At 45.4% G+C, this 27,374-nt stretch overlaps 1 protein-coding gene across 3 annotated transcripts in view; it reads left to right on the forward strand.

Moving 5' to 3' along the window:
• The window catches only part of VWA5B2 (von Willebrand factor A domain containing 5B2), a 38,218-nt gene that overhangs the window by 9,648 nt on the left and 1,196 nt on the right, over positions 1 to 27,374 (forward strand). Inside the window, exons 4-21 of one of the 3 annotated variants that reach the window (XM_028731718.2) lie at positions 640 to 871; positions 2,761 to 2,915; positions 6,977 to 7,108; positions 8,157 to 8,278; positions 8,695 to 8,859; positions 10,413 to 10,523; positions 12,761 to 12,963; positions 14,251 to 14,365; positions 15,076 to 15,261; positions 15,656 to 15,854; positions 16,816 to 17,114; positions 18,391 to 18,616; positions 20,050 to 20,397; positions 20,636 to 20,773; positions 21,460 to 21,579; positions 24,756 to 24,827; positions 26,277 to 26,346; positions 27,232 to 27,343. In XM_028731718.2, coding sequence (XP_028587551.2) covers positions 640 to 871; positions 2,761 to 2,915; positions 6,977 to 7,108; positions 8,157 to 8,278; positions 8,695 to 8,859; positions 10,413 to 10,523; positions 12,761 to 12,963; positions 14,251 to 14,365; positions 15,076 to 15,261; positions 15,656 to 15,854; positions 16,816 to 17,114; positions 18,391 to 18,616; positions 20,050 to 20,397; positions 20,636 to 20,773; positions 21,460 to 21,579; positions 24,756 to 24,827; positions 26,277 to 26,346; positions 27,232 to 27,343 — 3,005 coding nt within the window. Of the gene's footprint in view, positions 1 to 639; positions 872 to 2,760; positions 2,916 to 5,022; positions 5,178 to 6,976; positions 7,109 to 8,156; positions 8,279 to 8,694; positions 8,860 to 10,412; positions 10,524 to 12,760; positions 12,964 to 14,250; positions 14,366 to 15,075; positions 15,262 to 15,655; positions 15,855 to 16,815; positions 17,115 to 18,390; positions 18,617 to 20,049; positions 20,398 to 20,635; positions 20,774 to 21,459; positions 21,580 to 24,755; positions 24,828 to 26,276; positions 26,347 to 27,231; positions 27,344 to 27,374 lie in introns of those variants that run through there. The other 2 variants (XM_028731719.2, XM_028731721.2) reach the window with 2 other exon arrangements.

A 27,374-nucleotide genomic window follows, 5' to 3' on the forward strand; every position in this document is an offset into this window, starting at 1 on the left:
CTACAATGATCCATTAGAAAGCTGCTAAAAGGCATGAGCTTTGAGTCATGCCCCAAATCTCAGCGGTGAACACATCGAGTAACCATGATCTAGCACTAGTTGGTTTTGGTCAAGCTGCTATCCTTCACCACTCCTTCAGTACAATACAGAATAATAATACTGGACTACCCAATAGGGTGTCTGTCTATAAGTTGTACAAATAATAGATATGAAGCCACTCAGTAAATTTCCCACTGTTGAGCTGTTCATTAAATTAAATCCCAAGGGGATGCCTCGGCTGATGTGTGCAACAGTGGATGGGTTGAGTTTTCCATGAAGAGAACTAGGCAGCCACAGGTAAATCTGTGGCTTTTGACCTAACCTTTCTCACAGTTTGCCAATCGATACAGTGCCAAGAAAGTTAAGTGAGATAATCACTTAGGGCTCCCCCACCTGCACTGAGGTGCTGCCATTCCAATGGTAACTTTCAAATCAGAACAGGAAAGGAGGGCTGTGCAATGACTCCAGTCTTCACCTTGCTGTATGGGTAACTCAGTGAGAAGTGTGGCTCCAAGACAGTGATAAAGTAAAGGCATTAGCTTCCCGCATGAGTGTGTAGGAGGCACCGTCCTAGCTACCTCCTCTCTGCCTTCTGCTCAGGTCACTTGATCCTTGACGAAGACTTAGCACGTTCCACGTTCATCATCAGCACAGGCCCCGTTGGGCCTTCGGAAACCTTGACTGTAGTCTTCAGCAGCAGTCGGGAACTGGCAACCCTGGCAAACGGCGCCCTACGTGTCCTCTACTCCTCTGTGCTCACGCCCTTCGTTGTATCCATCCCCGAAAGTGAAAGTGAGGCGAGAGGCTTATGTGACGACAGGTTGGCCCTATGGTGATTTTCATGGCTTCCTCAGAGTCTATGCTATGCGAAGAGAAGGGTAGGGGCTGGAGGAGGCTATAGGGACCACTGACAGCTGGCAAGTAGTTACGGTGTGTGTAGGTCGCAGGAAACAGAGCTTTCCTGCTGAGTCATATGGGTTCTCTAGCAAATGGGAGTGTGGCACAAATAATTGATAATGGGAGCCTGAGCCAATTAGAAACTGGCTGGGAGTCAGATGACTCAGCAGCAGCAGCATCCCTTTTATATCCAAGGTTAAGGTTATGAGTGCCTTTGCTTATTGAACCAAAATGACAGCACTCACTCATAAGAGGGAATCACCAGCATGCCCAGAGGACACCCTAAGTGGAAAAGAGGGATCCCTAAAACAGCCAAAGAAGGACTGACCATGCTTTGTGGGCCCAGATTGCTAACTAACATTGGATCAAAAAATGCAAACTAGATGGGAGGTGGAATGGAATGGAGTATGGTACAGGAGGGCACTCCACTGTGCAACGTTTTGTTGAGATCCCTCTTGTGTCCTTCAGTGGAGCATTGGACAAAGGCTGGATTGATGGTTTTAGAATATCAACTTATGACCTTTTGCCACAGTGGGAGAATGGAAATTTAAATGTACAGGCTAGTGTTCAAGTCTAGCAGTCTTCTCTCAGAACCCCTTTACAAATTGATGTGCTGAAAACATAGCTTGGTTGCAACTGTGCAGAGTTCAGCATTGTGGGAGGAAAAATATGAATCCCTGTGACCCATGTATGTGTCGGGTAAAGAACAAAAGAATCAGTTGGTTGCCTGGATTCAAAATGCAGGGCTAAACTCACTCTCCAGCAGGAGCTCCAGTAGGAGCGTTTAAAGTCACAATTGTTAAGCAGCACTGTAAAGTGTTAGGAATGCAGGCTCCCAAACCTTTTGCATATCCTATTTAGTCCACTTGCAAAGCACTTCCTTCTTTATACTTCTCTTGCAAGCAACAGGCCACACACTGCCAAGGAAGTTCAAAATGCTTTACTTACAGATTCAAAGGTCAGATTCATGCATTTATTCAAGCAGTAGCAAGGAGAACACAGGCAGAATATTCTTGGGTAAAAAAATATATACAGAGAGATAGCTTCAAACATGGGCTCTAAGCTTGAAGCAAAGCTTAAGACACTTCTTCCTTGATCAGTTACATGGCGAGGAGAGAGAGCGAACAGGAAGAGAAGGCTTCACTTCCTCCATCATCAGAGAAAAGGGTGTGTGACCTAATTGAGTCTAGGAAACACAGCTTTATTGTCTTCATACACTTAACTAGCTCTATGCTTGCTAGTTGTATTTGACTGCAATTTTCCACAAGCATATGGTGAAACTACTGTGTTTCCCATATATGTATGTGTGTGTGTGTGTGTTTTCACCTCATCTGCACAGATCCAACTAAGCTATGATAACAGCACACCAAATTTACACCTCAACCCATATGAACAAAGCTGCCAAAAATAGGCCCACTGAGGTGAAAGTTTCCAAAAACTTCCCTGATTCTGATTAGTTGCTCTTATAAATATGCCCCTATGTGTTGGAACAAAGGTCCAGCTACGGAATTTCTCCTGCAGAAAACAAAGTGTCTTTTTTCCGCATCTGTCTGTTTCTTTTGGAAAATGTCTATATGGAGCTATGTGATTTTAAAAATTCCTGGGGAGATTGCCTTTAAAAATATATAAGTTGTATTCCAAATTCACTTTAGGCTGTAGTTGCATTTCCCTGCCCGCAGGAGGCCTCTTTGCAGGCCTTGGGCTGTGTTGTGGTGATTAGCAAATGTATACCTTGCCCAAGAACTCCCACAATAAGGTCAACTGCCATGCATGCCAGACAGCTCTAGTTTGTGACTTTTCTCTCTCTTCCTCCTTCTTCATCAGCTCTGCCAGTTGTTTTGGATCCACTACTCTGAAGAGTGAGCAGTCTTTCCTTGTGCCTCCCCAGGATACAGACATCTTCAGGGGTGAGGTTTACAATGCCTTTCCCTACGAGTTCAGCTTTGAGATGCTTGTTAAAGGACCCTGTTTGTTGGCAGGTATGATTTAGTATCTAATTTCTGTGTGTCTTGCATTTGCGGTCACATGCACACCATTACATTTAAATTTTAACAGTCACAGCTTCTCCCAAAAAATCATGGAGACTGTAGTTTGTTCATGGTGCTGACTTCACAGAGCTATAGTTCTCAAAGCCCTTAACTACATTTTTTGAGGATTCTCTATGACTTGATTGTTGTTGTGTGTTGTTTTTGTTAAAAAAAAAACAAAATCCAAAGTGGTTTACAAAAAGAATAAAACAATGAAATTATCAGCAAAAACAGTTAGAAACAACTATTTAAAACATTCAAAGAATAATTTAAATCGGTAAGTTTAAAACCAGATTAAAACATATATTAACATTCTACGTATCTAGATAGGCTTATTTCTTTATTTAATTTATACGCTACTTGATTGTGAAAACAAAACAAAACCCTCAAAATGGTTTACAAAAAGATAAAACAAGAAAATCAAGAAAAAATGCAATACTTTAAAGCAGACAAAAAGTTAAAATACTAAAACAGTTTAAAATTCACATCAACTTTCTAAGCATCCATAGGATTGTCTAAACAAGAATGTTTTTAGCAGACACTAAAAAGAGTACACTGAAAGTGCCTGCTTGATCTCAATAGGCAGGGAGTTCCAAAGTGTATGTGCTGCCACACTAAACAAATGCGGAATGAGTATTTTGTGGCACCTGTAGCAGTGCCAGTTCTACCAATCGAAGCGCTCAAGTGGGCACATGTGGGGTAAGGCAATCTCACATGTAAACTGGTCCCTAGCTGTTAAGGGCTTTATATTCTAACAGTAACGCATTAAAGGGGCAGATGGAGCTCATCAACCTGGGAAGGTAGCCCATCTAAGAGAAGGAAAACTCTGCCTTGTGGGATATCTTTGGGAGAAGAAAGGGCTAAGGGGTTAATCCTACACAAATCTGGAGTCCCTAGGATGGTTGGATACCTCCTTCCAACAACTCCTGCAGCCAAGCTGCTGCCAAATGTATTGCTCTTCTTTCCTCAGCGAGGCCGAGGGGGGCGGTCTTGTCACCCAGGCAGCCCAGGACTTCCATACACACTGCTGAGGCTTGCGCCCCAGGGAGGTCACTTCAGTGCCGCTAACGTAGCGGTTTGACTTCACCCCAAGAGGTGCTCTCTATTGTCCCTCGAGACAGATAGATGCCAGCAACAACACCCTGAACTTTGCCCGGTAGCAGATTGACAACCAGTGCAGAGCTATGAGCACAGGTGTTCTATGATGCCAGGGTCTCATTCTACACTAACTGCAGCTTCCAGATCAAACCAAGGAAAGCCCCATGTAAACCACATGGGGGACTATATCTATCTATCTATCTATCTATCTATATATATATATATATATCACAAACACATGCAGAAATGTGGAGAACTGAACCTAAGATTGGAAAAGTGAGAATCTGATAGAAACCAAAATGCCAACAGTGACGGGGAGCGGATTCCTTCTGCCCACTCTACTGTCCACTCTTGATCCAGAAGTAAGTGCAATGGCTGCAATGCCCTTTCATTCCTTCCATTATCCAGGACTATGGGAAATGCAGGTGATTCACTTTTGCTTTTGCTCCATATAGATGGATAGATGATAGCTAGCTAGCTAGCTAGCTAGATAGATAGATAGATCTCATGATCTCAGAAGACTGAATACTTGGGTTTCAAAGATCTCTTGCTCTAAGAAGGACTGTGGGGAAGTGACAGTGAATGAAGGTGTTCCAGAAATGCTGTCTGGTTAGTGGCATCGTGAAGGATTTATGAAGCAGCCCCAGAAGAGAAGGCAGAATCTTTAGTTATAAAGGCATCAGAAGAGCACTTCATAAATGCTTGTTCTGAACCTCTTTTAGGAATTGGTTAATCACTAAAATAATATATGCGCTACTGTGGTTAACAAAGCAGAGATTTTCACCACATGAATAAAGTCTCTGGTTTTTAAACCATCTATATTGCGCATGCTTTAGTGCTGAGTCTGTACTCTTTTTCTCTCATGAAAAAATGATGGCTGTGGGAAGCAAGCAAGCAAGCGAAAGTGTGTGTCGTGGGGGGAGGGAGGGAGACGGAAGCAACTTCAGAGAGCCCTGGAGCATATGCTTGAGACAGACGAAGGAATTAATCCCATTAGGAGTTGGCTCAAGTCCCATGCCTCCGAGAAATGCTGCACTCGTGGCCTTGCTGGGCTTCAGCCTAGTAAAAATGTCTTTTGCTGCTGACGAATGACTTCATTGTGGTCTGTGCATAAAGGTAAAAAAATGGGGGGGGGGTTGTGTGCTGAAAAATTATCTAGCTCCATTTATCTAGCAGTGCAGATAAGCTGGCAGGTATGTACCTTAGTGTAAGATATATAAAGGCTTATCCACACTTTATTTTGCTTCCCCACCTCGCAAGAAATCTGTTCTTTAGCACTGAATCGGAACAAATAGCAATCAGGTTTTCCCGCAGATTGCCATTCGTTCCGATCTACCACTAATTAGTGGGTTTTCTGGGGAAAAGCAGCCGGTCAAAGGCAAAATTGCTCAGACCCATGCCTAAAAAGCTCAGGTCAAGCAGAAAAGTGCTTAGACCTTTGCTTTCTAGGCACGGGACAAGCAGAAAGTGTTGGTGAGCCCTAACTGTATATTCTTTTAAATAAGTCTGTGCTGGATTAGTGTTGAGATCACAGTATTGAAACCTTTATACATTTTGGAACGGTTTGCTAAAGAGCGGTTTGAATTCTGTAAGAGCTGTAGGTAAGAGAGGGCGAATTGGCGGGACCTTCAGGTCGGGAGTGAGAGTCCCTGGGCTGTGTGTTTCCTTGGACATGGCTATTAAAAACACACAATTCCAAACAAGTTTGTGCTGAAGAAAGGGCCTTTATCAATTCTGCACATTTACACATTTGCTTGCTTTTTTCTCATTCTTCTGCAACTCAGAGAGCACACCCTGAGCACTAGAAATCTTACAGCCCTCTTCTGGCTCCTGAGTTACACTGAACACTCACTGCAGTGCTTTGCCTTTGCAGCCATAGGGACCAGCAATTTATTCTTAGTGAAAACAGATTGTAAAGATGCTGAATACTGAATTTTCTTTTAAAACAAATATTATTTAGATAAATATCTGGAGATGGAGGAGGATGAAGATTTTTGTCACTGTTTTGCTGCTGTTAGATTAGGTTTGGTCTCTCTCCCCCCCCCCCCAATATATAGTTTGGATTTTTAAGATTATTTTTTTAAATTTACTGTGTTAGCCACCTTAGATAAAGGGACCCCTGACCGTTAGGTCCAGTTGTGGCCGACTCTGGGGTTGCGGCGCTCATCTCGCTTTATTGCCTGAGGGAGCCGGCGTACAGCTTCCGGGTCATGTGGCCAGCATGACTAAGCTGCTTCTGGCGAACCAGAGCAGCGCACGGAAACGCCGTTTACCTTCCCACCAGAGCAGTACTTATTTATCTACTTGCACTTTGACATGCTTTCGAACTGCTAGGTTGGCAGGAGCAGGGACCAAGCAACGGGAGCTCACCCCATCACAGGGATTCGAACCGCCGACCTTCTGATCAGCACATCCTAGGCTCTGTGGTTATTCTTTGAAGAGGCATGGAAGAAGAATGCCTCTATTGCATTGCTGTTATCTAATCTCCAAGGGCAGATTTGTGTGTGTGTTCATTCCATTACTCAGCGATCAATTATTCTCTGTCAAACATGTGAGCTGTTTCCATTTAAATCTACTCTGTTTATGTCTGAGTATCTAATTGATGTACAAGTTCGTTCATCCACACATGTCAGTCATCACTTGATGCCAAGTCTTCAAGTGAGCACCAGTGCATTGCTTTGTACTGTAAAACAAATGCAGCTATTTCCATCTGACACACTTTCAAGCAGGAGTGGGAAACCTTTGGCCCTGCAGATGCTGATGAACTACAACTCCCATTATCCCTGGCCATTGACCACGTTTGCAAGGCTGATGGGAGTTGTCGTTCAGCAACATCTGGAGGGCCAAATGTCCCCCACCCCTGCTTTAGAGGTTATTACATTACAGCAGGCAATAAAACCCTCTCGTTATTGCAGGATTGGAGAGCCCATCCCACGCTCTTCGGGCTGATGCTAATCCTTTTGCCAGCTCTGCCTCAACTATATGCATCACCTTGGCAGAGAAGCACAAGTGTGACAGGAACCTGGAGATTATCTTGTATCCTTGTGGTAAGAGAACACTTTGAAGTCAAGGATTCTGCGATCGCTACAACAATGGAACCTTCTGCTAATGTATAATACACACTGCAGGGGGGAATGTTGGGGTGATATCCGGTTGGGGAGCCTTAGGACTGAACAATTTAATCTTCCAGGTCTTTAGTTCTGTACCCAGATACCAACAATATATTGCGACTGAGAGACATTCATTTCTGAACTTTTATTTTATAGCACACATGCACAGCTTCTGTAATGCCTATTGGGGTGCTTTCTGAGTTGGCATAGGTCAGGCATGGCCAAACTTGGCCCTCCAGCTGTTTTGGGATTACAATTCCCATCATCCCTGACCACTGGTCCTGTTAGCTAGGGATGATGGGAGTTGTAGTCCCAAAACAGCTGGAGGGCCAAGTTTGGCCAAACCTGGCATAGGAGCTGCTCTAGTGTGTCTCTGCTTTATGGGAACAGTGGACTTAATATATTATTTTTATCATGACATTTTTATTTAGGTAGTTATGGACTAAACACAAAATCTCAAGTAAGAACAACCAGACTAGCCCAGGTGATGTGTTTCAGAATTATTATAAATATGAAGCTAGGCAGATTATTCAGACAACTATATAGCAAATTATGTGGGGTAAGATACCACCTGTGTAGTGTTTAAAGAGCTGATTCTCTTATTTCTGTGACCTCTGGAGAGAAGATACTCCCTGCAGCAATATCCATGCTGCTTGTGTAGCATCAGAAGGGGCCCTCAAAGTGCAACCCACAGATATACTTATTTTAGGATTGGTGCATGTCAATCATCTATCATAAGGAAGCTACTTTAACCTGCTCCCTGTGGTGTCAGTTGCCACCTGATGGGCTGTTCCTGGTGACCCTCTACATAAAGGAGGAGGTTATTCTTATTCCTATTTTACAGGTGTGGAAATGAGACTGGGAGTTGCCTGAGGCCACCAGTTTTGAGTCCATACCTGGTTTTGAACCTAGGTCCAAACAGCCCAGCTGTCTGTGCACTGGATCATTCTGACTCTCATGCAGCTTTACATTTTCCTCCCCTAAGAACCTCATCATCCACACCTCATCATAGAAGATGGTGCTATCTCATATCAAGACTACGAGGCACAAATAAGGAGCCGCCGTGATTATGCTCGTATTGCCAAAAAAGATGATTGGGAGAGACAGGTAAGCATCTAGGAAGAGAATTTTTTTCCTGGGTTGTCTAAGGATGGTCTCAAGTTGGATTGAAATGACTAGGACCTAGACAGTAGCACCTTAATACCTTGCTTTTTGTCTCCTCTAACTGTAAATTCTCTGGCCTGGTGGCTGAGCAAGAAGCAGATGGTGTGGTAGGGATGCTGCTGCTCACCTGAACTCTGGTTGGTCACATTGCTGCTGCTTACTGGGAGGTAGAGGGGATGGGAGATAGAAGGGATGGGGCAAGGCGACCGTGAAGTCAGTGCAGTGCGCACACACTGCTGGAGAAATTCTGGTGCTCCTGCCAGTGCATTTGCACGCTGCCAACCTCCACACTGCATGATAATATACACAGATATCAGGAAGGAAAGGTTGAAGACGCAACATATTTTCTTTGCTCCTAGGTTGCCTTTGTCCAGAAGAGGTTCCACAAAGACATTTTTCACAATCCTGTCCTGATGCTGAATTTCTGCCCTGAGGCCAGCTGCGTTTCCACTGATTTCCAGACCATCACTCGGGAAATTCTCTTCCTCATTGACCAGAGTGGCCCTGGTATTGATGGGATCAAGGTAAACAGAGCATTGGGAAATGGGAAGCTGTCTTTTAGAAAGTTGGGCCATTGGTGCTATACTAGGTCAGGATTGTCCACACTGGCTGACAGCAGCTTGCCTGGGGTTCAGACAGGGGTTTTCCACCAGCCCTGCCTGAAGATGCCAAGGATTGAACCTGACATATTTACTGAATGGGCATCAAGGTATATGCTCCAGATGCTTTGTGTGTGTGTAAAATAAAACTAATTTTTGCATACCTGATGAGCAACAGTTCCAGAATATTTGCAGAATATGCACAATTGTTTTTTCAGCATCTGCCAAGTTTGCAAAAATTATATGAGATATTATATTATTATGCAGATAAGTAGCATCTTCCCACATTATTATGCCTCTCTGGGGCATCCTTAACAGTGTATGTTTTCCCAGCTTTAATGGGAAGATGCTCAGAATTCCTCGAAGGTCTCAGATTTTATTCCTTCCTGTTAGTGTAGCCTGAGCAAGGAAAGGCTTGTCCTCTTGCAAAGGATGCTTCCAGACTGATACTCTGTTTTTGGGTAGGATTCGGTCACAATCCGGCAAATTCAGGTTGCACAATTATAGTTGATTGTGAGGCCTTGCACAGCAAACCTGCTTCCCCAGAAGATGAGACTTTTTGCATTATGGATGAAGAAAGTGTGGGATATGAGCCAACCTGGACCCTGCAATCACCATCTGAGGCCCTTCTTTGTGTGTCTGCTGCAAACCAGTTTGCCATGAACATTTGCTGTAAATTTTGGACACCACAAAAACCTTCCAAAAGTGGATTAGACAATGTTAACATCAGTGCATGTGCGCAACCACTCACACAGAAATTCATTAAAAGTGCATTTTGAGTCCTGGTTGACAGCAAGCTTGCCACAGGCTCCAACGCTTCTCCCACAAAAGCACCCCCTACTGCTATTATATTCAATATAACCTGCATACTTTGTACAATGTTGTTCGATTTTCTTATGGAGCTTTCACAAAGACGATAATGAATGTTAATTAGGAGATGCTGTTCAAGGCACAACAATCCAGAAATGTTAAGTACTATAATTAAGATGCCAAGGCAGACAACTCTAACCAACAGTGCTGCTCCAACCAAACACAGCTCCAAGGTCCTCCAAGCTTTTTCTCTCCTCAGCAAAATTCCCACTAACTACCCCAAGACTGTGTCCCAAGCAAACTTGAACTACAGTTGTAAGAAAATAAGAATAGAACATTGAATAGAGAGTTGTGTTCTCTTCACTGCCAAGAAAGAATGACTCTCTGCACTTATTGAAACTCCATTCCATCTTGCCTCCTAAAATGCAGGATGTTTTTGCCTGGCCCATAACAATATGTAATGAAGGTGCCAGATGTGCCTCCATGGGGATACCAATCCACAAATGGGGAGCCACCACAGAAAAATTGTGTTCTCATTTCCCCACCCTCTGGACCTCCCATTGCCATTTCTTCTGATTCAGTATTAATGAGAGTGTTTTCTTGGGGAAAGAAGCAGGGCAAAGGGTAAATATGGATGGACACCTCATTCTCTCTCTCTCTCTGCACAGGATGCTCTGTTGGTGGCTGTGAAGAGCCTTCCTCCCAGCACCTTGTTGAATGTGGCTGGTTTTGGCTCCAGCATCAAGCCGGTCTTCACCACCAGCAAGCCCTGCAATAGCGTGAGTATTCTGACCATTGCGGCCTCTTGTCCACCCCTCTGACCCCAAAGCTATTAACTGGCAATTAACTGGATCCGACAAGAACTCTGTGATTGTGCAGGGATGGTGCCATGAGTTGTCATCATCATTCTAACATTTATTTTTTTAATTGAATTTTTCCCAGTTAATCATGAATAGGGAAAATGTAGGACGGGAAATCCCTACATGAATATAATGAAAACGAATATAATAACATACCAAAAGGGTGGGGTGGGGAAAGCAATGATGGCACTACAAGGAAGGGAAGGGAAGGGAAGGGAAGGGAAGGGAAGGGAAGGGAAGGAAGGTGTTGTGATGTTTCAAGCACACAAAATGTAAGAAAAAATGTACACTCAGCTGATGACTGTTCAGATTGATATTAGTAAAATAAAATGGTCCAAATAGGGACAATCCTTAATCCATTGTTTCTACAGTCTTGCTCGCTTCCTGGGATCCCCCCCCCCAAGAATAACAAAAGGTGTGTATGCCCAAGTACAGAAGCACCTATATGCATTTCTAGAACATAAGAAGGTAGTAGAAGAAGGGAGGAATGATTGAATAGATGAACAAACAAATAAAACCATCTCCAAAAAATTCCACCAAGCTCCACCCACTGCTGTGGATGGCATTGCAGAATAGCAATGAGCATTCATGACTGAAAAGAGGGAATGTGTCCAAAACAGACCAAAATCAGACCTGAGCAGCCTTTTTGCAATACAGGACCTCCATCTGAATCACCTTAAATCCAGAATATTAAATTTTGTTGGAAGAGATGCAACCTTTAGCGGACTGAAGACCTTTGACCTGTGTGCCATTACTTAAGATGAAGGTTGCTGGGTTGATTCTGTGCTTGGAGGAACATGTTGCGTCATCTTCAGTCCTTGTGATAAAACTGCTGTGCTCAGGTGACCCAAATTCTGTGCCAAGAGAAGTTGAGTTCAGTGATCTGTGTATGTTATGCAAAGCATTTAGACTTGCTATGCTGGCTTTTTATGTCCAGTTTATTCTGGGTTGGCCAGAGTCCAGGAGCTGTGCAGGTTCTGCGGATCTGTCCCATATTCACTTGAAATCCTCCCTTGCCTCTCACCCCTCCACTTATGAGATGATACCAGTCATATCAAACATATTTTCAGATTTGTCTTCCCAACCATAAATGCTAGAGGCTTTTTTCTTTTTAAAGCAGATGCCGAAGTCCACAAAACCTTATGCCACGTTAAATTTAGTTAAGGGGCCACATCTTTTCAGGAAGCTGAATTCTGCCTACCCCCAATTTCAAATGCCAGCTTGTTAAGCATGATTGTGAAACTGCAGAATTAATATCGCTGTACTTATGACTCCCAGAATTGTGTGTCGGTCTGACTCACAAACAGGAAGGCAAGAAGATGAGGGAGGGCTGTAACTCAATGTTAGAGTACAAGCTTTATCCAAAAAAGTTCCCAGATTCCTCCTTGGTATGTCCAGGAGCATGGCTTAGAAAGGGACAAATGAGATCAGTGGATTATTTCTTGAATAAAACACACAGTATTTTTCAGATGCCTATTCTCAGAACAGTTAACAAATTAATAAAATGATAACGTTCATAATTATATAAAATAATTCAGCAGGGCAATGAAACAGTAAAAATCAACAGAAGCAATAAAAGTACACAGATTGAAACTAGGTAGCTGACGTGCTGAAAGGCTTAAGCAAATAAAAAGCCTGGTGCCCAAAGATATCAGACGGGGTGCCATTCAAGTTTCCCTGGGAAGGGCATTCTGGATTCATGGCAACTGAAAATGCCATTGGTTTTATGTTTGGAGTGCAGGGTGCAGAGAGATCAACAGGGTTCACAAAAGCAAAATTTGTCTTCGTTTTCCTGGGAGATTTGGCTAGTTTTTAAAATAGGTTTATGGCTATGGAGAAGAATTTGCATATGGAGAGAAACTTGCGTATGTGTAGAAAATGCCTGACAAAATGTCAGAAGACAGGCAGCAAGTAAGCAAGGACTTCTAGTTGTCATCAGTACTGTGCCTTCATGCATGTAAGTAGCAGGAGTTGATTGGCACACTATTTCCACAACATGTTCAGGCCACAGGATCTCACTTTCTGGAATGCAGAATTGTGAGCCACAGAGGCAGAAGTGATAATGTTCTGTGGTGGTGGAGAGCTTGCTTTATGGCAAGAAGTCTGGCTCAGTCTGTTTGCTGTCTCCATAATCCACTCATCTCTCCCGTGTACAGGAAACCCTCAGGCTGGCCTGTGAATACATTCAGAAGCTGCGGTCTGACATGGGTGGAGCCAACCTCCTGGCTGCTCTGACTTGGATCTTGGGGCTCCCTCTTCACCGCGGGTATCCTCGGCAGCTCTTTATATTTACGGATGCCAGTGTTGGAAACACAGGCAAGGTCATTGAGCTGGTCAGGAGACACGCGAGCAGTGTCAGGTATGGAGTGGGGTGAACTGGCCTTTCATAGATCTCCAATTCTACCTTGGTGTGCAAGAGGTCCTCTCTACAGACCTGGATAGAGTACTCTGCTGTATGTTGAAAAGTGGAGAGGCAGTATCATCCATTAAATAAAGAGAGCTGGATCTGGGCCGGTCTTTATTATGCACAGAAGCTCTGTGCTACTAATAGCCTCATGATTTGCAATAATCAATAATGCTTAGCATTTAAATAGCACTTTCAAGCGTTCAAAGAACTTCACATACATTATCTCAGTAATCTTTGCAGCAACACTATAACATTGATCAGTATTCCTATCCTTTCCAGCTCATGCTGTTAACTTCTATGCACGCTAGCCGATTGCTCCCCCATTATGGTTTCACCTGTTGATTTCTGCCTGCCATGCAGCTATTGAGGACCTAGAGCTTCTGCCCCTAAAAGCTCTTTAAAATGTGTGTACAGTAGAGTTAGTTCGAATCTATCATTGTAGGGGGCATTCCACAAACTAGGATTGTTTGCTAACCAGCGTAGATATGCATAGTTAGGTTTGACTATAAAAAAGTTCCTTCGTATATGTCATAACCAGCACTTTGAATTGTGCCCAGAAACAGACGGGTAGCTAGTGGAGATGTTCTACTAAGGGAGCCATCTGCTCCCTATAACCAGCCCTGGTCAGCCATCTATTATGAGAACTAGCCAATAAGCACCCTCTACAGCCAATGTTTCCCTATCTCACACTGAATTTGCACTGTAAACTTGCAGAATCATTTGCCAGACTCAATCTGGTACAGAAGAAAGGTGTGTTTGTGCTGAATGCAGTAGAGGGCACTTCCAGGCCACCCCCACTGATGTTAGAATGTTGCAGATGTATTTACACTTGTAGTCATAACTGGATTTGTGTGTTCAAATTGCTCCCCAGCCATTAATTGTCTGGGTGACCCTAAGCAAGCCTCTGCCTCTCGGCCTTGGCTCTCTAGCTGCCAAACCTCTTACACAGGCTGCACACACACCATATATTTAAAGCACATGGCTTTCCCCCAAAGAATCATGGGAACTGTAGTTTACTACTAAGAGCTACAGTTTCCAGAATCCATAACAAACTGCAATTCCCACGATACTTTATGGGAAGTAAAGTGCTTTAAGAAAGTATGAAAGAGATGAAGACTTCGGTGCAGTCTGCTGAGCTCAGAGCGCTGCGCCATGGCTTGGCAGTGCACATCCTAATAGAGTATGGAACAGAATGAAGCAGGCTGCGTGGTCTGAGGTTCAAGGACTTCTTTCCCACAGGTGTTTTACCTTTGGCCTGGGCTCTGGTGCCTGCCGTAGGCTCCTGCGCGGACTGGCAAAGGTGAGCAGAGGTCGGGCTGAATTCCTAAGCCCTAGTGAAAGGCTGCAGCCCAAGGTATGTGCTGTCCTGCTTCATTGTTGGTATTTTTGACTTTGGTGGTCACCTGTGCTCAATAGTTATGTGCCATGTCCACACTAGTACAATCACAATTTAACACAGGCATGTGTCAGCTATGAAGGATCCAGACAGCAGTGTAGTATTATCCTGCTGTTCAAGAATCCATGCAAAGACAGTGTTGGCAGCCAAGCCATCTTTCAGGATATTGCCTCCTGAAAGGTCTGTCACTTTCTGTTCTTTCACTTCCTTGTTTTTCGAATCTTCACATTTCTGCAGAAATTTCCAGACTTTTTATTTATTTATTTTTTAAAAACCCTCTTGAAAATTCATCCCTGTTTTGTGTGAATTTCTCCTGATAAACACCTTTTTTGTGTGCGTCTTGACTCCTGCACTTATTTCTGCAAGTAATTTCCCCTCATACAATACATTTTTGTATGTTATATTCACCAATATCTTTTTATGCACACTTTCTCCTAACATTTGCAGTTTGGTAAATACTGGTTGGTGGAAGAACTGCATTGCAAAGTTCAGATAAGTGCACATGTCAAAGGATGGCTGTTTCAGTTTGTGTATTGTTCTGGAAAGTACAAATTTGATAGATTGGCCTTTAAATACAAACTTGATCAAATTTCTCATCCGTCCTTTGAATATGGCGACAAGCTGTTAGAGATGCGAGTGCCGCTGAATATCTCTGGTTTTTTCTCCAGCTGATAAAGTCTTTGAAAAAAGCAATTGAACCGGCTGTGAGTGACATCACGATAGACTGGTATGTGCCAGACACCATGGAGGCCCTGCTGTCGCCCAATGAGATCGCAGCTCTGTATCCAGGAGACCGGCTCATCAGCTACTGCACTCTTTACCACATTGCCAGTTTCCGGGACAAGAAGGCAACAGTTGAGCACCCATTCCCTTAAAACTTGGGCTTGGGGGCGGAATGTGGCCTGGCAGGCCTTTTTTCTGGCACTTGGGACTCTCCCCAGGCCCTGCTGCATACCCTCTTGAGAGCATTTTTGCCTGGCTGTGATGTATTAACACCGAGGGAATATGGCTCTCAGGCTGAAAACCATTCCCCAGCCCTGTCCTAAAAAGTGTGGCTCCCCCTGCTGTGGGAAACAGGACCTGCGTTTATATTGTGCCTGGCTCCAGTAGCCACTTGCAGAAAGCCTTGGCTGGAGGAGAAGGTGCCTTTTTGCTGATTGTTTCCTTCGTCCCCCTCAGAACAGAGCCGTTTAAAATATGCCTGCAATCATCTGCTTTCCTTAAAGTTTGGCTGCCTTATTTCCCCAGGGCAGAGAGCCGTTGTGCCGGAGTCTATCTAGGGGCTCTGCAGGTTCAGTGTTCCAGTCCCAGGAGGAGGCAACTGGTTTGGAAGGAGCCCATCCACACCCAGCCGGGGAGAGTCAAGAAATTTGCCGAGCCCTTCATGAAATTTCCCGTGAGATATCTCTGGAGTTTTCTGCTGGGGGCACTGAGGAGTCTATGAAAAGCAAGTAGAACTTTGTGGGATGGCATTTGTTTTCAGTTCTTTCCTCTAGGACTGTCTGGGAATGGAGCAACAATCTTTGCTCCAGACCCACTAAGCAGTGATCCGCTCCTCCCATTCTCTGCAGTCTGGTCCACAGGGGGGAATAGGGCACTCTTCACTTCAGCCCAAACAACCTGAGGTCACATCTACACTGTACATTTAAAGCACATGGCTTCCTGCAAAGAATCCTGGGAACTGTAGTTTGTTAAGGGTGCTGAGACCTATAGCTCTGTGAGGCTAAACTACATCCCCAGAATTCTGTGATGGAAGCCATGTACTTGTAGGTGCTTTAAATGTGTGCTGTGGGTGTGACCTGCGTCTTGATTCCTCCAAGCCCACTGACTTTTTTTTACACATAACCAGTCCAGAGGGTGGCCCTGGGAGTCTGCTTCCTCCACCTTAGTCTCAGTTTGAGCCTCGTAGAACTCAGCTGCGAAGACAGTGGTGGGAAAGTAGAAATAAAATAGAGTTGGCTCCACCTATCCCGGCTGTGTCTCTGCCTACTGTTGGGCTCGCTCTCTTCCACCCTATCAGCCATGACTGATGGATGGTGGAGGTCAGTTGAGGAGTGATGAGAGGCCAGAGCTCTTTGCCACAGCACTGCTTTGCATGTAGGAGGTCCCAGGTTCACTCTTTGACATCTCCCGTGGATGCCAGGCTAAAATTTCCCTTTTCAACCAGGCCTTTAGCCAATTGACATTCGATGCCCATTTAAATGTGTTGTTAGAGAGGGGAGTTATTGGTTTGTTCTTATTTTTACTATGTATTTTATGGTTTTTATATTGTGATTTTATGGTGTGAACCACCCTGCGATCTGCGAATGAGGAGCAGTATGCAAATGTAATCAGCAACAATAATAATTGTGCCTCGGTATATTATGGAGCTCTCCATGCCAGTGCCTCTGCGTTCTTCTCCCTGGCAGGTGGGGATCCTGTGTCCGGAGGAGACATCTGGAAGCGGATTTACCAGCCCTCCTACATCAAGGAACAGTATGTGCTCACTCACTGCTCAGTCAGCACCGACCACAGCCACGGCTTGCTCTCCCACAGTTCCACCAGCAGCGAGTCCACGGGCTCCAGAGATGTCCCTCCAGAGGGAGGGTCCTTAGCCCAGGCTCTCGAAGGCAGCTCACAGCAAGGCCAGAAGAGTGTCTCCCTGTGCAATTCCTCCACCAAGTCTGCCCCCGTCTCCCAAGCTCCATCTGGCGCTGCTCCTCCTAAGGTGAGGCATTTCAGGTCCCCACCACTCCATGGCACCCAGCACACTTTGAAAGATGCCTGCTGCTTTTTCCTACTTTGGGTCTTTTTTTCTAGGATCAAATCTTCTATCGGAAATGTAAAGGGAGATTTCCCATTCTTCCTATTTTTAGGTGGAGGTATTCCCAGCTGGATGGTCAGAAACATTTTCACCCTCATCCTCTATTAGCTTATTTATAGCATTTTTGCCACCTCTTTAGAAAGGCTCCCAGTCAATTGAAACAATGAGTCGTCCTGACCCAGACACCCTCCCAGGTCCTTTCTCCCAGGGGTTAGTTTAAAGGCTATTCTGCAGCCTTTTAACACAAAACAAATTCACAAATATTTTCAGACATGAGTCTTTTTGACACACTCAGAGGAAGCCATTCTTCTGAATACCAGTTGCTGGAAACCACAGGAAGGGGAGAGTGCGCTTCTGCTTGTGGAATTCCTAGGGGCATCTGGTTGGCCACTGCAAGAACAGAATGCTGGACTCGATGGGCCTTTGGCCTCATCCAGCAGGTTCTTCTTATGTTCTTACGTAAATTCAGTTGGCTTTGTAATGTAAGTGTCGAATCTGCACTGGACAACTTAGGCCTCCCGCGATAAAACTCCAGAACCAAGGTCTCAGCCTTTCTGAGTATCCTTTGGTGTAATTTGAAGTCCTTCATAATTATGGGTCCTTCCGGACTGTTGCTATTTTCAGGTGGGATTCAACCATATATTGGCACATTCCAGTCGTGCAATTATAATTGATTGGGAGCTCTTGTTCAACAAACCCACTCCCCCCTCCCCCCGCCAAAAACGCACACAGACTTTTTGTGATAAGGAAAGTAATGGCAACATGAAATTGAAAGGCTGGAGTAACACTTCCTTGGTGCAATGTTGTCTCACCTGCCTGCAGACAAATCAGAATGAATGCTTATTCAATAGCCCATGTTTTCAAACTGCCCTGCAAGTGTCGGGCCTACTCAGGGGCTGAGAAACAGGAGCTCACCCTGTCGCAGGGATTCGAACCGCCTATGGTGGGACTGTTGTATGTGTACAAGAAAATGAGGATGAATGTTCCATAAACTGGTTGTTTGGAAGAGCTATGCGTGTGAGAGGGAGAGAATGGAAGACTATTCCTCAGGTGTAGAGATGCAGTAGGCCCGGCATTAGATCTGCACAAGGGAAGGGCATTTGCTTTCTTACAATGATCTTTGACATGCTTCCTTAGAGTTTTCCCAGCATTGACCTTCTCGCCCTCCCTTTCTCTTAAGGTGTCTGTGGCCCTGAGCTCCGAGGAGCTGGTGCGAAGGAAGAAGGCCTTGGCCCGAGCTGCTCTGTCTGGACGTAGCTTCTCCTCCCCACATGGTGAGCTGGATGCCCATCGGCTGCGCCGAGCCCTAGAAAAGGTGTCCCAGAAGCGGAACCGTTCCCTGGAAGGGAAACTGGATGAGATTGGTCCAGAGTTGCAGAAGATGCGCAGAAGCATTGCTGATTCCAGTGAGTGGTGGGGAAGAACGTGGAAGTCTCCTGTTGGGAGAGCAGAGGGGGCAAGAAGCCCCACGCAAGACGAGAGAAAGCAAGAGTCGCTGAGACTTGCATGTGGGCCAGCTATTGAGGGTCCTCCTCCATCTGCAGGGGGTGGCATCTTGGTGTTGGTTATTCTTCCCACTTAGGTCTTATGCAAATTACTAACATCCCTGTTAGTTTATCCCCCACTCCAGTTCTGCACTGTAGTTCAGTGACAGAAGGTCCCAGGTTCAATCCCATAACATCACCAGGTAGAGCTGGGGATGTCCTCTGCCTGAAACCCGTCTTGATATATCTGTATCATCCCCTCCCTGCTCCAAGACTTGGCAGGACTTAGAAGAAGGTCTCGTCCATCTGTAGAGCGGTTTGTTTGTTTTTGTGGTGATTTTTCCCTCCATACCCACCTTTGACTGGGGAGTTACCTGGGCCAGGGCAAGCCCAAAGCCTGTCTCAGAACAAGCTGAATGTCAAGGTTTTTGTGACCAGGAACAGAGCTGGCCAGCATTGTGAAGAGTGCAGATGGCTGTCCAGAAGAGCGAAGACCGCAGGCCTCGTCTATCAGGAAGGGGATTATGGTCAGATTGTAAGCCTTCCAAGTCTGGGGAGAGTACTTTGCAGGATTTGGAGCCAGTAGGTGCCAGACTAGTCCTGGCAGGCTCAGGTGCCATTTCTGTTGGCAGGGGAAAATGCACCTTTCCTGCTGACTTTGGGACCAGAGATTAGCTACTAAAACCTTCCCATCATTGAAGCAGAGTCCCATATGGTTGCAAATGCCTCATGCTCAGTCTGCAAGCAACTGCTTTGCTATAATCCATGGATGGGGACCCCGCAACCCTTTGAATGCTCTTGGACTCTTAACTCCCATCACCCCGGCCTTTGGCTATGCTGGTTGGGGCTGATGGGAGTTGGTGTCCAGCAACATCTGAAGGGCCCCATCCCTGCTGTAAATAACCGTTGAAGGCACTCTTGGATCCTTCACTTGCAAAGGTTCCTGTCATACCAGCTATTGTGGAATCTAAAGGCTCTTCCACACTTGTCCCATGCCTAGAAAACAGGGATTGAGGTGGTTTTCCCTTTCTGAGGGATTGAGGTGGTCTGAGCAGTTTTCCCTTTGCCCCATCACTTTCCCCCAGAAACCCAAACTTCAGTGCCAAATCAGAGCAAACGTCAATCTGGAGAAAACCTGATTGGCATCATTTGCTCCAATTCATCAGTGAAGATTGGGTTTCCCAGGGGGAAAGCAGCAGGGCAAGTGAAAGTCTCTGAGTGCCAAACTTGGGGATGTGTACACTCCTAACTGGGTGCTTGTGAGCTTCCAGAGATGTCTGTCTGCGGGAGACTCTATCCTGTTGCAAAACCTGATGAGCCTCGTGTGTGCATTCCCATGCCTTGCTCTCTCCTAGGCAACCTACTGTCACCAGCCCACCTAGACTGGGACACGCTATTGGAACCCCCATACCTTTTCAGCCCATCACCAGCAACTGAGCGAGGAGAGTGTGACAGCAGCGCCTGGCCGCCTCTCCGGTGCCAAGTTGTGATCCATGGACTCAGTGCGGGGAAACCGGTCTCTTGGGAAGTGACAGCTGCCCTGGATTCCCTGCTTCTTGCCAAAGACAGCCAGGCCAAGGAGGAGCCTTCTCAGTGGCAGCAGCAGAGTAAGGGCTGGGACAAACTGCTTCACCACTTGACTGCTGGCTCCGTCATCCGGGATAATGAGAATGTGTCTCAAAGGGAAGCTGAGATTGAACATGGTAAGCCTGCCCTTCCCTTCACTCACCCATTCTGCCTCAAATTTGACTACTTAAACAGATGATGAGTATGAATCGGGTTATTAAATATGGGCTTGGGTCTTGTTGCAAAGCTCATTTCTGAAGCCACAAAGAATATGGACTTGCTTAAAGACAAGCATACATAACTTTGCCTATCCTGTATCCCAAATCCCACTTCCCTCTTCGCTGTAACCAGCCCTGTGATTCTGCCCCTCCAAAGGTTTCTCACGAAGATTCCGCATTAAGGCTGTCCAGTCCAGCAAAGCTTGCAACACACCTTCAATATATACCTCTGTGGTGCCTGTAGATGCTTCCACCCAGGAGATCTTGCCCTCTGCCCTTGAGGTTCGAAGCACAGGTAGGGCTGCTTGGAGTGCATGTGCAGAGCTCTGCTTCTTAGGTCAGAATTTGAATCCCCAGGATTCACCAGGGATCTAGTTTTGAGAAAAAATTCTATCATGAGAGCTAGAAACTTTTTTAAAAAATTCAGTTGTCCAACAGATTGCACAATCATGTTCTTCCACTGTTCCTTCCTGAAGTGCTCAAAATCTGGAGCAGCCTGTCTTCATTTGTTTTCCCTTGGAAGAGACAGGAGTCCAGCTGCTTACAGCCTCTAACCTGCCTGTTTAAACATATCAGGATTGAGAAGGAATGATGGTGAGCAGCAATTAGATTCCACTGCAGGATTGCAGAACAAAACTGGCTGCTTTCACCAGCATCTTTTGTTAGCAAACTTCTGAAAGCAGCCCAAATATTTACAGACATTTCCACCATACAATTTTGGTACATTCCAGGTTTCATCAGGTATCTAGGGTGGCATGTTTTCCTGCTGCAGATGACTGCATCAACTTGAACTAGCTGCTGAGTGAGGGGATATTTTCCAGTGGCAGCCAGGAATATACCTGTCTGCAGAATGTAGGCTGTATTTATTATTAGCTCAATAAAATCCATGCAGAGAAAAAGAGATGGTTCTGCAACTGAATATACACAGTGCTGGCCCCACAACTATCTCTAAACACCCCAATGAAATATGCTTTCTTCCAGTGGGCCTCTTCAGCCACCAGCAAGGATCCTATTCTGGCAGCCGACGTCAACACAGTTGCTCAGCAGGTCTGGGGCGGAGGCAGGACTCCGAGGACCTGGATGATGCTCCTGTTTCTGCAGGTACTAGTGTCACTTCACCTGTCTAAGGAGCCCTTTATCTACACGACACAAGGACCCCCGGGAGGCAGTAGATGGAGAAGAAGCAGAGAAACAAATACAAATCGAGGAATTTAGTGCTATTAGTAGTAGTAGTACTATTATTCAATTTCTTACCCTCCCTCCACCACAAGATCCTGGGTCAGGTTATAGCAATTTAAAGATACAACTTTAAAATCAGTTTAAAACTAATTAAACCAAGAGAATAGGGCCCAAAAATATTTTGCACTCCAGTCTCCGAGCAGTGCAAGATTTCAGGGGTTCCAGGTGCTTACCCAGGGTTTGTGTTTCCTTTGGGAATGAAGCACAGCAAATACTGTGGTGTCTTTAGGATATGTGGTTTATTTGCACATATATACAACCTGAGCCTACGATGGAGGAGTTCATAGCATTAGCACCCCAAAAGGGTCTTTTTTCTCCCACAGCCACAGCCCTGGATTCAAACAGACATTCAACATTGCTCTGCTTCTCGGTCTTCTCCCAGCTTGCTGCTTTACATCTGCCCATATCACTGCAACTATTTCAACTCTAAATTTCGGCTCTGTCTTTCTAACTATCCACAAGTTGAGGGAAAGGCTGCACCCATTTGCCATCTCCCACAGAGGCCCCTCCTTTGTTCTCCTTACGCCTCACCAGGAGGCTAACCTGGCTATTTCAGGAATTAGAAGACTTGATTAGATTTTAACACTTGCTGGATCCAGGGGTTAGTGGGGTCTGACATACCACTTAACACCCCAAACTCATAACGCTATACTTCTCCGGTGTCAAAGGCCCAGGGTAAAGAGGTACGTCTTCAGCATTCGGCAAAAACTTTTTTAGCGAAGGTACCAACACGCCTCCTTGGGGAGGGAGTTCCATGATTTAGAGGTGGCCACAGAGAATGCCATCTCCTGGGTGGCCATCTCCATCCCCCAATTTCTGACAGTGGAGAAGCCTCGGTCCAGTATACCTGAAGGAGTGTCTCCACCTCCATCGTTCTGCCCGGACACTGAGGTCCAGCGCCGAGGGTCTTCTGGTGGTTCCCTCACTGCAAGAAGCCAGTTTACAGGAAACCAGGCAGAGGGCCTTCTCGGTAGTGGCACCTGCCCTGTGGAATGCCCTCCCACCAGATGTCAAAGAGAAAAACAACTATCTGACTTTTAGAAGACATCTGAAGGCAGCCCTGTTTAGGGAAGTTTTTAATGTTTAATAGATTATTGTATTTTAGTGTTTTGTTGGAAGCCGCCCAGATGGGCAGGGTATAAATAATAACAATATATTATTATTATTATTATTATTATTATTATTATTATTATTATTATTATTATTCCAAGAGGCCCCCTGCTGCCATCCTTAAGAGTTGAGAGGGTCTTTAGGGAAGGAGGAGGCCTTTCCAGTATTTGGGGCCTAGGTCTTTTTAGAAGGCTTGAAACACCAAGTGAGTAATCAGTTGTAGCAGTGGAACCAGTGTAATTTGCATCACCATAGGGAAAAAAATGCTTGATGAACCCAAGCTATATGTGATGCAGGAGAGGTGAATATGCCTTTAAAAAGAAAAGCAAAAATAGCTCTGCTTCCCAGCAACAGCAGATAGCAGTTTGAACATTGGGAAACTGACCTGCTAATGATGAGAGCACTTGGATGATTTTGTCATGAAAGATTAGTGAGAGCTGCACAGCCTCCCTGTTAGAAATGTGCTCTGTAGGGTAGGGTCAGCCCTTTGACATCTCCCTTCTCTGCAGCAATCCAACATAGCATGTCGCTCCTTTTTGAAGATAAATCATGAGCAGTGCCTGATCATTTGGAGGCATCATAGCTGGGGAAGTGCCATAGCTCAGTGGTGGCCCCTCTGGTTTGTATGAAGAAGGTCCCAGGTTCAGTCCTGACATCTCTAGTTAGGGCCCTGGAAGATTCCCCTGCCTGAAACCCTGGAGATCCACTGCCACTCTCAACATCCCTGGCCGCTGGGTCCTGCCAACTAGGGATGATGGGAGTTGTGGTCCAACAACAGCTGGAGACCCAAGTTTGGGAACCCCGGGTCTAGATGGTACTGAGTTAGGTGGAGGAACAATCTGACTCAGTTTAATGCAGCCTCCTGTCTTCCTGTGAGCAGGTCCTTTTAACACACTTCTTGATATAGCAGTATCAGTCCCAACCTGCCACTATTGACTGATCACAGAATTCTCTTTTGCAGGGGTGGGAAATGGAATATGGCTGGTGGGCCTCCGCTACCCGCTGTGGGCCAAGTTTGACAAGTGGTGGAGTTGCAAGAAAATAAAAAACTTTTGGGACCTCATATATAATGAATTTAAAAAATTGTTCAAGATAATGTTTAACAAAAGACCAGAAGTCTTCCTCTTAGGTATAATGGCACCAGTGACATCAGGTAACCTGCTTTTGTGGCTGATTCCCAGGACTTGCAAAGTTCCGCACCGGTGGGCATGGTTTAGCCAAAATATTCTCTTGGACCACATGGAGAGGTCTGGCAGGCCTTGTTAAGCTGGAAGTTCCCCACCCCTGCTCTTTTGGATCAGCATGAGCTTTGAGCAACCCAATTTCAGCTTCTGATTCACAGCAGTTTCTTTCTGTCCTTATATTCTGTGGGAGTCTGCTTTGATCTTGTACAGCTGCCATTAACTAGTTAGATACAATGGTGCCTCGCAAGATGAAATTAATTCGTTCAGCGAGTTTTTTCGACTTGCGAAGCACGGTGTCAGAAAAGTTTTGGAAAAGCTCCAAAAATCACCAAAGTCTTCAAAAACCTCAAAAAAGGCTACCACACCGCGTGCTATGAGTTGCTCCTCGAAGTCAAGTCGCAACTGTATTAACGGTTTTAAGAAAAAGGAAACAAACTTGCAAGACGTTTTTGTCTTGCGAAGCAAGCCCATAGGGAAAATCGTCTTGCGAAGCAACTCAAAAAACCAAAAACCCTTTCGTCTTGCGAGTTTTCCGTCTTGCAAGGCATTCGTCTTGCAAGGTACCACTGTACTGTTGTTGTTTCTTGTAAACCACTTAGAGGATTTATTACAATGAAGCAGTATATAAATGGATAAAATAGCCAGCTAACAAAATAATAGATTGAATGCCCCCGACTTCCCTCCAGTTCTCTGCAGGTTGTATCAGTTGTTAGTCTGATGTCAGGAATTTTCTTTACTTCCTAGAACGAGAAGAGATTCCTTCTTTTCCTGTTAGTGTCACTTCTGTCAACCAAGAAAAGCAGACCTGTCATGATGGTAAGTCTTACAGCAGAGTTTGGAGGGTGTGAAGGAAGAAGAAGAAGAAGAAGAGTTTGGATTTGATATCCCGCCTTTCACTCCCCTTCAGGAGTCTCAAAGCGGCTAACAATCTCCTTTCCCTTCCTCCCCCACAACAAACACTCTGTGAGGTGAGTGGGGCTGAGAGACTTCAGAGAAGTGTGACTGGCCCAAGGTCACCCAGCAGCTGCATGTGGAGGAGCGGAGACGCGAACCCGGTTCCCCAGATTACGAGACTACCGCTCTTAACCACTACACCACACTGGCTCTCTGGATCTGGAGAGGCTGCATTAAACCATGTGCTTTAATAGATTTAGGGTGCCTAAATCTATCAAGCACACACCACAAACTTAGGTTTGTGCAATTAAAGTGGTTTAAAGGGCTCTATCACCCTAGTGCAACAAATCCACTTTTTAAAAAGCAAGTTTTTATGCAGTTTGGAAAGTGGAGAAATGCATTGAAAAGTGTGGGATGAACTAATGCCTAACAGGAAGATATATAAATGCTTCACAAGCAAATCAGGACAAATGCAAGACAAGTACTCCTTGTCATATAACTGCTCTGCTCAGAAATCAGAAGACCAGATATAATTTAATCTGCAGGAGAGAAAGGATGAACGCAAGAGCCCACATCATCTGCAAGAGCCCACAAACTCTACCCCTATTTATTTATATCATTTCTCTCCCACCTTCCCTTCTAGGAGCTCTAGGCAGCACACAGAGTGTTTCCATTCCCCATTTCATCCTTACAGCAATCCTGTGGGATAGGTTAGGCTGAGAGATAGTGACTGGCCCAAGGTCACTCCACGAGCTTCATGGCTGAGGACTTGAATCCTGATCTCCCAAGTCCTAGTCGAACTCTCTAACCACTGCACCACATTGGCAAAATCAAGTTCTACAGCACTAAAAGTGGGGTTTTGTGCTCCGTGTACTTTTGCTTTCCTTCTGTAACTTATTTGGCTTTTGCTATAGGGAGAGAATAAAGAGCTTTGCTGTGCATCAACTGGGAGACCCTAAGCAAATGGCATTAAGATGCAGCCCTGCCAATAAAGCTGCAGCTACCATAGCCAGCCCTGTGGAAGTAAAGCTGTGTGGTCTCAATCAGTGAAGGCTGGTCTATTAGAACAAATGGGGCACTGCCACACCAACCTCAGCCTGCCCTCAACCAGTCCCCACCTGCCTGACTTCTGACTTACAGTCTAGAGCACTGGCTGTCAACTTCCTCCTTCGAGTCAGTGTTGCCTTTATAAAACTCAGAGGAGGATTTGGACAAACCTAGAATTGGCTGGCTTTGCCTGGCATTGGCCGTGGCTCCACATTCTCGCAGTCACCATACCTTCCACCCCCACCCGTCCCCATGGGCACCACTGGTCTCCATCTCTGTTTGCTATTTTGCAGCTCCTAACCAGTTGCTTCCTTTATGGTCTAGGTGTCGATTCCAGTCCCTCTCCTGTCTCTGTGGGCTCCCAGAAATCAATGGAGAACTTTGTGGGCTCCAGGTGAGTCTTCTAAGGCTGGGAGATGCAACAGGCTATTTTGCAGGAAGGTCGTTCTTTTGACCAACCATTCTGAGAGTGTTCGCAATATCATGCAACACCAATTGTAATCCTTAAGAGTTTATCATCTTTTTTAGGATCAACAGAGAATTCACTGTAGGTATTCTCTACAAGTTCCCAGCTGAGTTAGCTCTGGAAACTCTGCCTTATCGTCTAAAATATTAGCACCATCTACATACTAGGTGCTGTACAAAATACGTAACTGAGAAAGACCCAGTCCAGAGCGTTTTGTGGTCTTTGATAAGGTGGAAAGAGCAGGGAAGGATCAGGACAGAAGACACAGTTGCTTCCACTACTAGATCTTTGTGGAGCAACAGAGATGCTGAAGCTCTATTTTCTATGAGTAATGTTATTGTCTTCCACCCAGCATTTGGGGTTTTACAACACATTTTGAAGCCTGTTAAAGCTTCAAAAGATAATCCTTCCTAGAGAGGAAAACCACACCCTCCAACGCACCCTGTACCTGCCAATATAAACATGCTTGAGCACCTCCATTATATATAGAGCCCCACACGGGAGGGTGGAAGGCTCCACCAAAAAGGACAGTTTTGTACTCTGCTACAGTTAACCTGGCATGGGCTAGAGGAAGCTGGCCTGCATGCAGGACCCAGTCTTATCAAGGTTAAGAGCCATTGAGAACTACCCCTATGAATGGAGGCAGTATACCAGATGCTGGGGAACAGGGTTGTTTTCATGCTTTGCTTGGCCCATCCAGCTTTGCTTGGCCACTGTAAGAAACAGAAGGCTGCACTATAAGAGCCCCTAGCCTGATCGAACAAACTGGTGACATCACATGACATTTCACCTGGGTGACTCTGGTCTCTGCAGATTCAGCATCAGCCGACGACGGGGTCAAGGCCTGGCACTGCGTCCCCAGTGTCTGACCCCTGAAAGCGAACTCTCCTCTTGTGACAGTGCCATTCAGGACTATCTCCCACTGGTAAGCCTCTCTTCCCCTCTCCATTTCCACT

Source organism: Podarcis muralis, chromosome 6 (genome assembly GCF_964188315.1).
Source record: "Podarcis muralis chromosome 6, rPodMur119.hap1.1, whole genome shotgun sequence".
NCBI classification, from domain to species: domain Eukaryota; kingdom Metazoa; phylum Chordata; class Lepidosauria; order Squamata; family Lacertidae; genus Podarcis; species Podarcis muralis.